Genomic DNA, 16,647 nt, shown 5'->3' on the forward strand with positions numbered 1-16,647 from the left:
TTTTTTAAGAGCGCACGTCACTCAAATTCCACCTCGATTGTGATTGGTTCAGGTCTGTCCAAGCCCCGCCCCTCGTCCTCTCTCCTCTCCGCGGTGTGAAAATCATCACAGCAGCAGCAGCAGATCTGACGTTTAAACTGTTGCACGGAGACTCTGTGGTCAGTGCGCCGCCGGAGCTTTGTGCGTAAAGGAGCGTTTTAACCGCCGGGAAGCAAAAAAAATCAAATCAAATCAAAATGAAGCGAAGCCACAATTACAGCTCATCGGACAGTGACCTGGACGACAATGTGGAGGTGGAGAAGGACAGTGGCGACGAAAATGGGTATGTTTACTGTTTTTTCTTCAGTTTTTTTTCTCTTTATAATCATCATTTGATATATTTCTAGTCAGATTTGTTGTTGTATTTCGTGCGTATTTTTGATTTTTTGACTTGTTTTTGCAGATGAACTTATGATATGTTGGGTTTTATGATATAAAATGTTTATTTTACAGTCAACTTGACTCTCACGGATCCATGTCACCCTCCACCACCACGCAAGTTCAAGCCAGAAAAAGACGCAGAGGGGTATGTAAACTTCTGCATACTGTTGTTTAATAGATGCTTTTCTTTTCTTTCTGCATGTATTTATATACTTGTGCATATTTTAAAACAGATTATTGAGAAAAGGAGACGTGACCGGATCAATAACAGCCTGTCAGAGCTGAGGAGGTTGGTGCCAAGTGCTTTTGAAAAACAGGTAAATTACTTTTAGTTTTGATTTATAGGCAGAGACACTCTTTTTTTCTCTTTTTTTCATGATGGACTCATTATAAGTTTCTTTCTGTTTTCTCAGGGATCAGCTAAACTGGAAAAGGCAGAAATACTGCAAATGACAGTGGACCATTTGAAGATGCTTCATGCTTCTGGTGGGAAAGGTGACTGAGCCCCTTTTTTTATTCTTTTATTGGTAAATGAGTAAATTCATTTTAGGGGATGTGCTTTAAACGACGTGTTATTTTCCTGGCAGGTTACTTCGAGGCTCATGCTCTGGCGAAGGATTACCGCAGCCTGGGCTTCAGGGAGTGTCTGGCAGAGACGGCCCGCTACCTGAGCATCATCGAAGGCCGCGACAGCACCGACTCCCTCCGAGTCCGCCTGGTGTCCCACCTCAGCAACTACGCCTCTCAGAGGGAGGTGCACACCGGACTGGAGCACCTAGCCTGGGGCTCTGCCTACGGGACGGCCCCTGCCCACCTCCCCCACCCCCTGCTCCTGCAGCACCCCCAGGGCCGGACACCTGCATCCAGAAGCAACAGCAGCCCACCCACCTCCTCCTCCTCTTCTTCTTCTTCCTCCTCCTCCTCTTCGTCCTCCTCCTCCTCCTCCACTGAGGCGTCTGGGACGTCCAGACTTGGTGCCATACCCCCCACAGAGTCCCTCAGGGTGCCTCCCAATGGCTCACTGCCCCTCAGCCTGCATGTGCCAACATCCAAGCTTTCGCCGCCGCTCATCTCATCCCTCTCCTCGCTGTCTGCCTTCCCCCTCTCCTTCGGTGCCTTCCCCCTTGTCTCCCCGGCCGCCGTCAGCACAGTGACTCCCTCCTCCACCCTGTCGAAACCTTACAGGCCCTGGGGCATGGAGATCGGGGCCTTCTGAAGCTAAGCACTGGACTGAAGGCAACAGCTGAGCTGTGCCCACCATCACAGACAGAGCGACAGCAGTGAAACACGGGGGAACAAAGCAAACTGTCTTCATTTGAAAAAGGATTTGCTGAAGGATCTCATTTCCTCTTAGTGTGTCGTTTATCTTTGAAAAGAATTCTAAATGATTTTATGCTATTCGTTGAAATTGAAAACTAATTTAGCTTAGCATGCACCGCCTCCAGGTTGAGGACTGATATAATGATATGACGAATGGGCCTTGAATAGATTTACATAGACTTTATAGACCACGTACTGAAACATTTGGTCTGCTTTTTTTTAGTGATATCAGAACGACGTGGATATAAATATGCATATTACATGCACCACAGTTGGTAAAACTAACTACTTGAGAATTGGAAACTTGCATTCTTGTATCTATTTGTAATATTTTTGTACCAATAAATCAAATCTAAATGTATAAAATATGGATATAAATGTGTTTATTTCTGTTGCATTTGCTCCCTCAGTGTTTTAGAACATCTGGTTTTCCCCTTCAAGGGATAAAGACCAAATCTTCCTGAGTTACATATAATCTGCAGGTGCAATTTTGTTGCAATCAACCACAGAAGTTAATCATGAGCTAATAAGGTCCCGGTTATTGACTGAAAGGCAATTCCTTTAGTGTGTGCCAGGTAAGTAACCAAATCTGAGAGCATTGTTGCCCTTTTGAATACCCAGGAAATCATTAAGAGCCAGAGGAAATCCTTTACAATGTTGCCCTGACCTCACCAGCTCGGGTTGGCCTGAAACGGAGACAATAGTGTGAACAGGATGAGGACGTTGCTGCAAAGTGGTTAAAAAGCAACAAAAACGCACAGACAGCTGCAGCAGTAAATCACCGCTCCGTTCCCAGGTGCTGCTTCTGGTGCAATCTTTGAGGTTTTTTTTTTTAGGGTTTCGTTGGATCAGTTTTACCCAAATGTGCTGCAACTTCAGGCTTCTGCTGTCTTTGATTTGTTGTTTAAGCCACTATATTAAGAATAAATCTAGTTCCAGTCGGTTTAAAGACAGATTCTGTTACATGATGTGTGTTTTTGTTGTTATATTTCTTGTGTATTAGCATATTATGAACTTTTGCCCTACTTTAGGAGGGGAGGGGTTTGTGCTCCAGCTTTTGTCCCAAATAAATCTGACGCTGCCACCTGCTGGAGAAGCATCACACTCGACCCAATATTCAAAGTGACTTAACAGAAAAATGAGCCGCGCTACGACTGCGATTCTCAGGATGTGTAGATAACTGGTTCTTTTATTTGGCAGTTTACATTTTCCCTTCTCTCTTCTTTTATTTTTTTTTGCACAGAAAAAAAAAATATTAGATGGTGCATGCCATGTTCACAGAACCCCAAACCTTTATTCAGCAAAGCTTTCACAGAGAAATATATGAAGGGAGAAACACAAGCAGCAGAGGATGCAGGCAGATATCAGTGGTACCGTAGAATAAAAAGAGACTAGTTCAGTGTGCTGAATGTTAAAGCATCCCACATCCGTTCTCTATCTAATCCGAGATGCCTCAAGGTAAATCTGCATTCACACACACCCGCACAGACATACGTTATGTTCACACTATCGAGATGGGGGCACATTCCACTGTCCAAGACACTATGCATGATACCAGTAGGGCGTCATAACATTCATAAATTTATAAGACTCGTCCCCAAACACTGTGTTCTTAACAGAGCTGTCGATTTGGCTTCGTTTGAAAAATTGGCGCTGTCGGGGCAGGTGGAAATCTGCAAGTGTAGAAACAGTTGCTCCCATTGGGCGAAGACATTCTTAGTAACAATAAAGCACCTATCGGGTTCGTTATTATCGAGCTCGTTTGAAGACGAGGCGGACGCTTTGAGAATCTGTGGCCTATTGTTGTTTTCCAAGCGTGCGTGTTCGAGGGGGGAGGGGATGAGTAGGTGTGTGTGTGTGTGTGTGTGTGCGTGAAAGTAGGATACAGATATGAGACTTCTCAAGGAGTCTGCGGTCTACGTACGCCGAACCGTCGCTCTTTTTCACGAAAAGAAACACGGAAAAACATCGTGACATCATCAGCAAACACTGCAAACGTGCGTCTACAGCCAACTCACAACACCGACGGCTTTCACAAAGAAAATGGTTGTCGAGTCGAATTTCAAGAACTGAAACGTTAAATCAATGACAAACGAAATGTTTGAAATTGTTCGGTGGAGCGCGGTGCAAGAGCTGCACGTGCTCCACCAACTATCATAGATAGATAGATAGATAGATAGATAGATAGATAGATAGATAGATAGATAGATAGATAGAAAAAAGTATTTACAAAATAAAAGCCATACTCTTGCATTTTTCTCTAAAATCAACAAATCCATTCAATTCTCAAGATGAGTGTTTGTATCCACTGATAATACTGATAGTGGTGGCGGTGGTGGTGGTAATGGTGTGTTGTGGTGTGTTGGTGGTGGTGAGGTCCTCGGACCTCTCGGCCTCCCGGGGTTGAGTGTCTGTTACGGAGAGGGTGAGGGCAGGGCGAGGAGGAAGGGGGGGAGATGATGGAGGGACTCGGATGGACTCGTGTGAGGCTCATGCTGTCAGCTCTTCCCTCATCTCTTTGTTCCTGCGCACCACCTCCGCGTGTCTCTCCTGAAAACAGCAACACAGTTAGGACGATTATCATTCACCGGGACGATTACGCTTTTTGCTTTTTTTTCCCTTACCTTCTCCTGCAGACGCTCAAGCAAAGCTGCCAGATAGGCTTCGCGGTTCTCCTTGATCTGCTCCATCTTCAGCTGGAGCTTCTCCTCGGCCATTTTGCTAAAGTTGCTGTTCTCCTCCATGGCCTTTAGCAACACGTCCCGCTCGTGCTCTCGCTTCTCTGCCAAAGCCCTCAGCACCTGGGCCTCTTGGTACTAAAAACACAAGCAAAAAAAAAAAAATCAGATTTGAATAGTTTAACATTAAGAAGAGGCTTCCTCAAGATGAAACACCCACCTTCCTCCGCTCCTCAGCAGCCTCCAGTTTCTTCTCGATGTCCTCCAAGGAGATGTCCCTCTTCGGAGGCGAGGGCAGGTTGTGGGCAACGTCGGACACCGGTGACATCGGCTTGAGAATCACCTCGAAAGCTTGTCCCGAGGCCCGCTTGTCTATAGCTTTCACCTCCATGTCTGTAAATCAGACAATCAAAATGATTAAAGAAAAAAAAAATCAATGTCCAGTGATGGGTCATCATTGCTAATGTGTGTATTTAGGGTATTTAGCTGGACAAAACCATCCATCAGGGTGGTCATTTGTTTAACCCACAAGAAAATCAATGTTTGAGCCAATCTGTTACCTTCGAACTCGCTCATGAGCTTGTTGCGCGTCTCCGGGTAGAAGCAGGAGCAGATGAGAGAGAGGACAGACAACTCCTTCATCTTCTCTTTGTATGCTGCGGGAACACAAAACACACCGTCCAGGTGAGTCTTTCTCTGCTACTCATAAAAACAATGACACAGCACCGACCTCAGGCTACCTCACCGCCGTGCGAGCTTTTGTCACAAATGCACTTGAAGATATCGCAAGTTAGGAAGGGAGGAACCAGCTAGCATCCGTTGACCGTTGCATTAATGATCCGCTGAAGGTCTAAAAAGTACATAAGTGCTGTGATGCTTAATAATTAATTGGATGAATGTATTCTGTAAGAGTGAACAAACTCTTTCACGAGAGGGATAAAAACATGCAATAAGACCAATAAGAGGTATTGCCTGATATTGCTCAGAAAAACTACATTTAACACAAGAATAAACCAGTAAATATAAAGCTGTATAAGGAGTATAACAGCAGAAAAGCAATAAGATAAACTTTATTGATCCCTCACAGGGGAAATCTACATGTTACAGCAACTAGATATAGATGAGGCTAGAATATGGCTAAAAATGAAGATTATAATCAAGGTCTCATAAAGACAAGGTATGAATAAGTAATAAGTCCAATATATTAGAAATAATACTGCATATTGCACCTGAAATTGTGTCTTAAATATAACATTATTACTGTGACTTGAAAATAGGGCAGCAGATAAGCCTATGTGTCAAATTATTCAGTCTCCTGGTGAATTTTTTAGTCCTGCATCACAATAATAAGAAGCCCCTCTACATGCGTCTGCGCTGCACCGAGGATATTGGTGGTGTCAAATACAGCTGATTAATCACCTGGACTTTGTTTAAAATTAGTTTTCACCAACTCCTGAGGGCTATTTTTAATCTCATCTGCGTTTTTGTTTTTTTTCTGTTTCCTCTCCACCTGCCCTCTTCGGAGAGGACTCCAGATTGTCGGTGCTGCTCAGCCTTCTGCTGCAAAGGCCAGCGTGTGAGGCGGCCTCTTGCTGCAGGGCTGGCCTGCCTCCCACCCTGCCCTACACCTGTCTGCTCCACCACACCGCCACCACGACGAAGCCAGCCGGTGCACCGTGTTGTGTTTTTTTTTTTAAAATGCACTGCTTACATACAGGTTGTGTTTTAGACTTGTATGCAAAAGCTGAGCAAACCCATGTAAACAAATATGCTCAATGTCTGACCTGGAACAATAACTGACCATCAGCTGGGGTGGCAAATTGATGCAATCTAGCTTTTATCTAATATTATAAGACGGCTAAGGAATAAAGAGTGTTGTGATAAGGTAAAAGCACATTTTCTTTTTGCACAGTAAATGCCAGAACATCTGCTACAGCTGCTGGTGCATCCCTGACAATGTGAGAATAAAAGGAGCAATTCCATATAAATGAAAGGATAGATCAATCCTGTTCAGGAAAACAGAAAAAAAAACCCAACTGCACAGGTTTATTAATAGCAAAGTGAGGTTTGAGTGGAAGCAGATGAAGCCTTCTGAGCTCTGCTGTCGGCTAAATAATCAGCAGCCCAGCATCTTGGGTGGGGTCCGTCTGCATTATGCTGCATGTTGGGGCCGCTGTAGCATGAACTGGAGGTGCAGCGCTGTAAATAAATCCCTCTAAAGGTACAATCCACATCGCCTAATTACATAATGTTACACAATATGAGACAAAAAAGCGGGCGAGGATTTGCACAGATGAGGATTATAAAGGAGACATTTCAGGAGCAGAGGATGCTCGGCGTGGAGGCGCACATTTCTGCTCGTGTGCGCACACAAAAGGCCCCAAATCGGTGGACAAACCTCAAAAGATAATTTAATTCAGCATTATTTTGTTCAAATAAGAGTATTTCTCAGGAGAGCCTTTACAGAAGAGCGGCCACCAGCCGGTAGGCCGACACCACACAGAAAGGATGCACCTGTCTCCAGCTCATCCATCCATCCATTCTTTCATTCATCCTTTCATCCGCCTTTTTGAACAGAATCAGTCTCATCGTGCTTACCGGTCGCTGTTTTGGCCATGGCTGATGTATTTCTCCGCAGAGGATGCTGTAGCTCTGTCCTGGTGAACGGTGATGCTGCTTAAGGCACTGAGTCAGCGAATAGACGGGGGTTGGATCGGATAGCAGGAGGTGCGCACGCACGGGAGCGCGCAAGGAGACCCTCCTCTCTCTCTCCTCTGACGCGCAAAAGCGATTTTTTAGCAGCATCCACTGTGGGCTGAAGTCTAATAAAGCGCAGGTCGCAGCATGGGCGTAGAGTTTGTTGTTTTTTTTGAGAATGGTCTGCATTATGATGAATTTTTATGCACCAGTTTGTGGTGGATGTGGGAGCCAAGGCACGTTTATGTACGATAATTAAGGGCAGTGTGCGTTTTGATGAAGAGATCATGGAAACTAAGATAAGCAGGTGTTTTGAGTGATGAATTGAATAAGAAGTAATTTGTTGAAAGTCAGCTGCAAGTCATCTTTTTTTATTTAACGCTGTTTTCAGGATGTTCTATTAAGAGCAACACTATGGAAAGTCTCTGATAGAACACTGATGTTAAAAGAAACAGGGGTTTATTGAGGTGATTATGTAGAAAATGTACTCTTTTTATTTTTTTATCTGTTCTTTTTAATTAGGAGGACCTAACTTTGGGTAAACCTGGACGGAGATATTGCAAAACTGTGCTTTAAAATATTTAATTTCATCTTTTTTCCATTGGAGTTCTGTGGAAGTTTTGTCCTTTCTCAAGTAAATTAGTGAAGCCAAGGTAATGTTTGAGAAGGGAGGGAAGATAAATGTTCTAAATATGCACCCCGTCTGAAATCTACACTCACAGTCACAAAACAAGTTGATAAATAGGCCAATATGTTGGTAAAAGTCTACACTTGAGACATGTGGTTATGTGAAAATAGGCCCAATGCAGCCAGTAGTAATCAAAACATAACTGAAATTCTACTTACAACATAATAAATCACGTTTACATTGCCTGGTTTGAATATAAGCCCAAGCATTAAGAACATGCCGGATCACATCTCGCAGTTTCTATATAAGAAAACAGACTTAAGAATACTGACTTCTCTAGAGTTGTGTAGGATTGTGTGCTGTGACCAGCCTACGCCTACTGAACAAAAAAAAAAAGGTTAGCAATGACGCTCGCTATTAGTCAGACTGTTCAGATCAATTTTAACATCTGAATGTGTCATCCATCGTCAGTTTTGAACTACAAAGAGTGAAAAAGTGGAGTGCAGTTATGACTTTAATGAACAAAGGAAGTCCAAAAATCTCAACACATCTCTGTGGGAATTGAAAATGATGTTTATTCTCAATAAAATGTCTGAATAAACGTTTGCTCCCAGAAGCTGGCTGATGTAAGATGAAAAAAATCTTATACTCTTTATCATTTAGCAGCAAAATTCATTACAGATCATCTTTTATTTCTTGAACCTTGGGATGTTTTAAATGGAGACCAGGCCACAAAGGCTCAACATTATAATGCTGGAAAAGAATCATAAAAATGGAGCATGACAGCAACAAACATGGGACAAAAGTAAAGCACATGAGAACAACCGAGGGACCAAAGACACACAAAACAAACTCCAGCTCAGGAACAGCGACGGCACTCTTCAGTTTCACATCTTTTGTTCAGAGCTTTGAACTCTCAGGGAGGCAAAATCACGAAGCTCCAGTGAGTTCTAAAGGGTTACTCCATGACCAGGGAGCAGAATAGGAGAAGGCTGTTCTGGCAAGTTCACAGCAAATCCTCTATAGGAGCCGTTTAGATGAGCAAGAAGCATTTGTTGGCAAGTAATAGAACAATATACAAGGAAGAAGGGAGTTTATGCAGTACTGCTTTCTAAATAAAACACACCATTGCTGCTGTCTTCTCTGGTTTAATGAAGGACAACAAGTTGGATATAGAGAGCGAGGCAGCAGCATGCATATGAATAACGTCCTCCTATTGTAAAACGTTTGAAAATGTGGCCTGTACAACCATTTTTCTAACTGCTAAAGTAAGGCAGACCCTATTTCAAGAATAAAAAACCGTCTAACCTTCAGTTCTTTTTCACTAAAGCTGCTCAATATTACTCTGAAGGATTCATCCTGACACCGTGAAAGATGCTGCTTCAAATGATAAAATAAGAGTAATGCATGAAGAGTTTTCATATCTGTATGTTGTGAAATTTTACGACTTTAATTCGCCGCAAGACAAAACAAATGTCACTGCACACAGCTTAACTTATACGTTTTATTTATTTATTTTACATACAGTGGACCCTGTTCGCAAAATAAATGCCATTTTGTTGCAATTTTTGGGTTCTGAGTGGAAAAAAAAATACAAAAGCAAAATCTTTTTCAAAAAACAGACATTGTGAATAAAACAAGTTTTATAACAACTGAAACCATCAACAGGAGACAAATGCATCAGCATCAGTGTTGTTGTTTTTTTTTGCATTATGAAACAAGGAGAATTTCACGAATAACAGTCAAAGTGCGCCTCTTGCTGCACCATTGTGAGGTCAGACTTACAAACACTCATGAGGTTTTATGGATCCGAAACTTTACCCGTCAGATAAAAACTGCCTTAAATAAGACGTGTTTGGTCGACTTGGGATGCTACATTACATTCAGTTCTCAGTTAAATAGTATTGAAGTCAAATACAAAAGGAAACAAAAGTGAAGCAGTGCATGCTGGTTAATTATAAAGGTGAACTCAATCAACTAAATCAACGCATAAATAGAAAGTATAATTAAAAATTATCCTGATTGTTGTGAAACTATTATAAGCTACATGTGATCAGTGAAGAAGGAACAGAAAAAAACTATTGCGGTGCATCATGTTTTCAGTGTTTGACGTATTCTTGCGTATCAGTTTGCACTTAGCTGCGCTGCGCTTTGGCCTTGAGCTGCTTCTTGATGTAGCTGCCGACAAGAATCTGAGGCCGCTGCTGGTAGTTGCGAAGAACTTCATGAGAGCTGCTCAGCTGATCCCCCTTCAGCCGGTCCAGTAGCGTTACACAAACCACGGCCGCTTCACACGACAAAAAACACATCATTCAGGAGGCAAAACAACATCCTGGGTTGAGAACATTTTTCTGTTGTGATCATTTCTTACCTCGTAGACCGCTCAGTTTGCACATAGCGGCAAAAACCGATGATTCCATTTCAATGTTGCAGACTCCTGCCTCGCCGGCTCTGTTGAGGTAGTCCTGTTTGTCCTTCTCAGTGTAGGCGCAGAAAGCACCGTCCAAACGGGCTTGACCTGCGTTTTTAACAGACAGAAAACACAGAAACAAAGTAAAAGACCGTACATGTCTGCAGACAATACACTGACCAACACAAATTTAACATAGTCAGGCTTTATCTGTGTTAGCTGGCTCAACAAAACCTAAAACCGCAATCAGAAATAATGGGTGTCATTACAGTGGTTAGAAACTTTCTAGGTTTTGCGTGCATAAAAGGGGAAGTTTGATGTATCATGTGACCCTTTTTTTTCCACACATTCACACAAAATAGACCAATCGCATGTCGCCTATGTAAGTCCAAAGGAATAGATTGCTATAATAGAGAGTTATGGAAAATTTAGCACATGAAAAGTGCTGCAAGAGAACAATTCTGGTAGAAAACTGTTATAATTTTGCAGCTGCTTATTTCTAATGTGATTCTGTTAAAACCAATATCAGTTTGTAAAATTTTGTAGAAGACATTTATGCGTTTGACCAGTTGAATACATGAGGGTTTCCATGGCAACCCTATGAGTGCAGTTTGCGCTGCTGTAGCTGCACAGCTTTGGTTGGTGTTAATACAAGCGTACCACTCAACACAGTTGCAATAAAAATTCCCTTGGTTGAGAATCTGTGTCACTCAGAGAGATTACGGTCCAGAAAAGAACTTCTTAGAGCCGATTATTGTCCCAAACTCTGCTCAGAACAAGGTTAGCTGGGCAGCATCAGTTGCCATGGTGACCCAGCAGGTTAACAGTCCCCTTTGTGAGATTGAAAACTCAAGATACCTTGCTAACCCATATATCTCTCTTCATAGCATCCCCCCCTCAGAACTCATACCTTCATAGAAGTCCAGTGTACACATGGTGTTGCCGATCACCGTCTCGAACTGGTTCAGTTCCTTGCTGCACTGCAGCAGCTCCTCGGCCAGGCCTTGGTCCAGGTCGGTGTTGCGCACCACCGTCTTCCCCAGGATCACCTGCTCAAACTTGGGCAGAAAGGTGGCATCCACAGACTGCTTGGTAACAACCACAGTGCCGGGCTCAAGTCCTGAAAAGCAAAGATGAGGAGTGAGATGAGCCACATTATTAGTACTTGCAACTAAGATGAAAATCAGAGCACATTTGATTAATTTATCAACTAATGCTGAACAAAACAGGTAACTCCAAAGTGTTCATTGCTTTTTTTTGCCCCTGCAGGTAACAAAGCAACACACTTACCTATTCCACCTGATGTCCCAATGCGTACAATAGTAACATCTGTGCAGTGTGCGTGATGGAGGAGCTTTATCAGCTCATGCAGCATTATGGCAATAGACGGGATGCCCATCCCATGCTGCAAGATCAAGCACACATACAGTTTTCACTTTTTTCCCCCCAGGAAGGCATCAAGTGCACAGTTCACCTTGTTTTATGCCAAAATAAGTAAAAACAGATGGGATAAAATGCTCATATGTTGAGTTTTGTCCCTACGTACACTGACGGAGAGCACAGGTCCAACTTTGTACATGGCGTAACGGTCGGTTCCGGCGCAGATGTTTGGGTATTCTGACTCTGGGTCTTCCATAGCCAGCTCAGCAGCAATGTACTCGATGAAAGCCTTCATTCTCCAGGGGCTGCCTCCGACACACACAAACTACAATAAAACACACAAAAAGACACAGAAATGTTAGATAATAGTTAGATAATGTGAAGATAATTGTGGAGGATGTATTTTGTTTCACAGACGAGTGTAAGAAAACTCATTACTTTGACATCGCCGAACATCGCTGGAAGGTCATGAGTCTTAGTTCCCAGACTGAAGTGGTAGAGGATGTCGTCTTTCATTGTGTCCAGGTGTGGGTTGTGCACAAAAACATGGCTAAAAGAGAGAAGTAAACAGATATTAAATAATAACAACAGCAATTTCTCATTCAAATAAAGGCAAATATTTGTAAAAACAAAAATATTTTTGCTGATTTAAACACAGTTAACAACAAATTATGTAATTTACAGTAAAATGTTGTAGAAGAATAAATTATGATTTTTAAAAATACTGATTTTCTCACAGTTTTTGCCATTTTTTTGTTTGTTTGTTTGTTTTATTAGAAAATTAACATGTAAATGAATACTAATTTCTGTGATTTTGCTTGCTATTATCTGTAATTGAACAAAAACTGAGAAAAACTTTTTTTTTTAAAAAAGATCGTTTGTTATACATAATTTTTCTTTCACATAATTCCAAATGTGGGTAAAATTTAAAAAATAAATAAATAACAATAACAATATAATTTTTTAAAGACATAATACAGAAAAAACTGTAATTGTAATAATCTACATTTAAATACTGATTTAAATAAAATATTAAAAAACAGTGCAATATTTTACAGTTAAATGTAAAAGAGCTAAACATTTGTTTAAAAAAATAGAATAAAATAAAATACTGATTTTCTCACAATTTTGACCTGTTTTCTTTCTTTTTTTTTTAAATAGTTAACATATAAATTAATAGTGATTCTGTGATTTTGCTGGATATTATCGGTAACTGAACAAAAACTGAGAAAAACTGAGAAAGTGATTCTTGTCATACATAATTTTTCTTTTACATAATTCCAAACAGTGTAAAATTCTAAATAATAATAATAATAATAATAATATTTTTAAAGATATAAATATAGGAAAAAAATCTCAAACTGTAAAAAAAAAAAATTTAAAAAAAAAAGGAAATAGTGTATTTTACAGTCAAATGTAAAAGAACTACACATTTGGGGAAAATAAATAAATAAATAAAAGGTTTTTAATGTGGATATTATTTATGGTTTTAATCACAAAAATATTTTTTATAAATACATGTTAATATATATATATGGACATTTATTTCTATTTTGTGGAATTTACCAGAGAACATTTGCAAAAATTATTTAAATATTTCAAAAAACTTTTTTTTAAACCTTTTCTACATGAATGTTAAGCTGTTGCTGGTTTCATTTCACTTTCTGTTGACTTCACTCATGTCTGCAGTAGCTCAGTCTGTGTTCAGCTCCCGGGGTTGTGTCCTGAATGTGTCATTAGTTTGGAAAAAGGAGTTGATCCGCCCAGGAGAAAGGTCAATTTCCTGGATTCCTGTCGCACCCTGCAGCTTCCTCATTTCACCCAAACTTGTTTCACTTCAGCCTTAAAGAGAGCTGCAGCGATCAGCTGCTGGTGCGACCTGTGCAGCGGGGACGCACGGATGAGGAACAACCGAGGACGTGATCTTGTGTGGAGCTTCTCACCTGCTGCTCGACGCGCTGCGCTGCTCGTCGCTCGGCTCCATCTTCCTGACAGCAGCTGGTTGCGAACAGAAAAGGATCCAGAAGAGAAACCGGCAGCTGCAGGAGACCAACAGAAAGTGACAGTGAGCTCTCAGCTGAGCAGGAGTTCACCTCACAGGACATCCGGGTGGAAAACTCTCACAATTCAGGCTTTTTTAAAAAACATAAAAAATAAACCCACTAATGCAGACACAGCACTTCAGCTCCCAGAGGAGGAAACAGGACAGAACTGGCTCCAGAGTTACCTTAAAGACGAACCAGCAGCTCGGAGGGATGAGACACGCTCCGCAGGTTCGGTTCACCTGCGACAGGTTCTTCTTGAAAGTGCTGTTCCGTTCCGATTAGAACAAATTAGAGCCGCCGTGAACGTCCGGCACCGTGACGAGCAGCGCCGGCCCACTCTGATGTCACGCCGGTTGCGTCAAAAGCGTCACAACGATAGTAATCTGATTACTTTTCCTCGGTCACGTAGAGGTGACCGGGAGCAGCGGACGTGCCGCCGCTCAGGGATGTCCACAGAGGGAAAAGCACAGAGTTGTGAAAGTAGCTGAAGCAAGTTTCCTGAAAGCTTTGTGACATTAATTCAATTATCGGATGATAATGATGTGAGAACTTCTCTCTAAATACAAATATGTCTTTGTACTTAGTTACACATTTATGTACCACATGCACACATCCAACCACTAAAACTCATTTTTCTGTTCAGGAAGGCGAGTAACTAACTATAATTTGACATCTTCATCAAGAAATAATGATGTGCTTGACTGTTTTTTTTTATTTTTTATTTTTAAATTTTTTTTGCAAAACAGTAAATTTGAAAAGTCAAGGATAACAATATTAATTATATTTTAGAATGAATAAATATCATTTAAAGAGCTTCTACAAACACATTTTGGGTTATATTACCACATTATTTTTAATTGTTAATATTTTATTATTATTATATTTGTATTTTTTTAAAATATATTTTTATTTTCTTATATTTTTTATTATTATTCTGCTGTGTCATAAACCTGACATTGGGTGGTGGTATAATTTTAAAATTAATTCTAAAATTAATCTTATACATACATATATATACATACACATGTCTCTATATATGCACACACACACACACACCTACACAAGCCTTTATTGTTTACTGTTATTATATTAATACCCTACCAAGTCAATTTGTGGGACTTTTAACTGCAACCATAAGAAGTGGCAGAAAACTGGGTTTAAATGGGTGGATGTGCATCATCTACAGAGTTGGGTTTATTTTTTAGTTGTTCGTTTGCCATTTGTTTACTTGTTTCTGAGCCACGAGAAGTCTGATGCCGAAGACGAGAACACAATGTGAGCCAACATTTTCACACTTTGGTTTTATTTGTATGGCCTCTCTGTTCTGAGTGTGAATCTGTAAAACACTCCGTCTGTGATAAATGCTTCACTGATCACATGAACTTTTTAGATTTTAAGACTTTTATGAAGGCTTTCACTGGCGGTCGAGTCACTAAATCATAAAAATGCTACAACCTTTTTTTCTTTTACTGTGAATGTAAATGTAAATTCTTAAAAAGAGGTGTCCTGCCATAAACTGATTATGTGCTGCTAGTTAAAGGTTCCATTTGGTGAAAGTCCATTTTTTTGTTTTGTGTAACCACAGTACTCAGATTACTTTCCCTCGGTCACGTAGAGGTGACTGAAACCAGCAGACATGCAGTTATTTACTAGCAGAGGAAGGAAGGAAAGCACAGAGTTGTTTAACCACTTATAATTCCTGGATGCTTCATAAAAACAGTTATAGCTGGATGATGATGATGATGATGATGATGATGTGTTAACTTCCAAACACTAAAACCCATCAGTAGAGCTCCTAACTCAAGCTCCTTTTAACACTTTATTGCAGGGTAAGCTAGGGTAGGGCATCTCCACACCATCTATTTTCTTTTAAAGCATACATATATATTGAACCTAACATATACATAAAAGACACATTCAGTAAACACATTATGAAAGTGATTAAATCACACCAGAACACAACTTTGCTCTTATAGTACTAAATGCAAATCTAAACAAGGAAAGTCCTGCCAAACACTGACTCTGTGCTGTTTGTTAAAGGTCTCATATTGTCGATAAAACATCTTCATTGTGTTTTATGGTTATAAACTTTAAGCCCGTTAAGTTATGAAGACGTCACCCAGTCGTGGTAAAACGAGCATCTTTGTGGTCTGTTCATATCTACTGCTTTTAGCAATAACATGCACACACATAAGAAGATGTTCACTTGTTGAAATTATTCATACTCATGCCTAATTCTGCTTTATGGTGCATTTTCATTTCACCAATAGGCTTCTTCTGGCTGGAAATGACACAAACAAGCGACAAAGGAATGTAAGACATTGTGTTAGAGATGCTAATTATCAATGATTAGCTGTTTCTATGCTGTTTTCTTTTTTGCTCATTTTCATTAAAGTGTTTTATTAGATCTTGTCACTTGTTTATGCTGTTTCCAGCCATAAATCCATGCATCCATTATCTATGCACCTCCTAATCCTCACTAGGGTCATGGGGGGATGGAGTCTATCCCAGCTGACTCAGGGTGAAGGCAGGGGACACCCTGGACAGGTCACCAGTCTATCACAGGGCCACACTTAAGAGACAGACAATCAAGCACACTCACATTCACATCTACGGACAATTTAGAATCACCAATTAACCTCAACATGTTTGGGAGAACATGGAGACTCCACACAGAACGATCCCGGGTGGCCTCACTGGGATGCAAACTGGTGACCTTCTTGCTGCGAGGCAATGGTGCTAACCACAGATCCACCTTGCAGCCCCGTTTCCAGCCAGTAGACACTTATCAATAAACAAATATTTACTATAAATCAAAGTTTGGCATGACTATGAAACAGAAACTCCAGAAATCATCCTCATTTATGCCGTTTTCTCCACCAACCACCAAAATCAGGCTTTTCGCTGCTAAATGCTAAACTTTTGATGCTGGAGTTAAGTTTTTCTGGTCCAAACCGCCGCCAGCTGAGGCTGAATTAGGTGATAAGAGTGAAGCTGTGTGCCAGAAAATAGCAGAAAGACAAAAATACACAACAGAACTGATGGTTGGGTGATGTTTGTCACTACAAG

General features: G+C 40.9%; 3 protein-coding genes across 3 annotated transcripts; 1 reads left to right on the forward strand and 2 right to left on the reverse strand.

Moving 5' to 3' along the window:
* Nucleotides 1-132: 132 nt before the first annotated feature.
* LOC103360037 (hairy/enhancer-of-split related with YRPW motif protein 1-like) lies at nucleotides 133-2,110 on the forward strand. Its single transcript, XM_008285663.1, has 5 exons — nucleotides 133-322; nucleotides 493-565; nucleotides 654-737; nucleotides 834-915; nucleotides 1,008-2,110. The coding sequence occupies exons 1-5, from the start codon at nucleotides 237-239 to the stop codon at nucleotides 1,634-1,636; spliced, it is 954 nt and encodes a 317-aa protein (XP_008283885.1). The 5' UTR covers nucleotides 133-236; the 3' UTR covers nucleotides 1,637-2,110.
* Nucleotides 2,111-2,900: 790 nt separating this feature from the next.
* stmn2a (stathmin 2a) lies at nucleotides 2,901-7,104 on the reverse strand. Its single transcript, XM_008285664.1, has 5 exons — nucleotides 7,017-7,104; nucleotides 4,979-5,074; nucleotides 4,639-4,811; nucleotides 4,365-4,556; nucleotides 2,901-4,290 (listed from the first exon to the last, which is right to left on the reverse strand). The coding sequence occupies exons 1-5, from the start codon at nucleotides 7,033-7,035 to the stop codon at nucleotides 4,231-4,233; spliced, it is 540 nt and encodes a 179-aa protein (XP_008283886.1). The 5' UTR covers nucleotides 7,036-7,104; the 3' UTR covers nucleotides 2,901-4,230.
* A 2,129-nt stretch (nucleotides 7,105-9,233) lies between these two features.
* Nucleotides 9,234-13,914, reverse strand: upp1 (uridine phosphorylase 1). The gene is made up of 8 exons (XM_008285665.1): nucleotides 13,761-13,914; nucleotides 13,477-13,572; nucleotides 11,972-12,083; nucleotides 11,700-11,858; nucleotides 11,444-11,558; nucleotides 11,064-11,273; nucleotides 10,115-10,261; nucleotides 9,234-10,030 (listed from the first exon to the last, which is right to left on the reverse strand). Exons 2-8 carry the CDS (start codon nucleotides 13,515-13,517, stop codon nucleotides 9,879-9,881), a joined length of 936 nt encoding a protein of 311 aa, XP_008283887.1. The 5' UTR covers nucleotides 13,518-13,572; nucleotides 13,761-13,914; the 3' UTR covers nucleotides 9,234-9,878.
* Nucleotides 13,915-16,647: the final 2,733 nt, after the last annotated feature.

Source organism: Stegastes partitus, unplaced genomic scaffold (genome assembly GCF_000690725.1).
Source record: "Stegastes partitus isolate 25-593 unplaced genomic scaffold, Stegastes_partitus-1.0.2 Scaffold413, whole genome shotgun sequence".
Classification (NCBI taxonomy): domain Eukaryota; kingdom Metazoa; phylum Chordata; class Actinopteri; family Pomacentridae; genus Stegastes; species Stegastes partitus.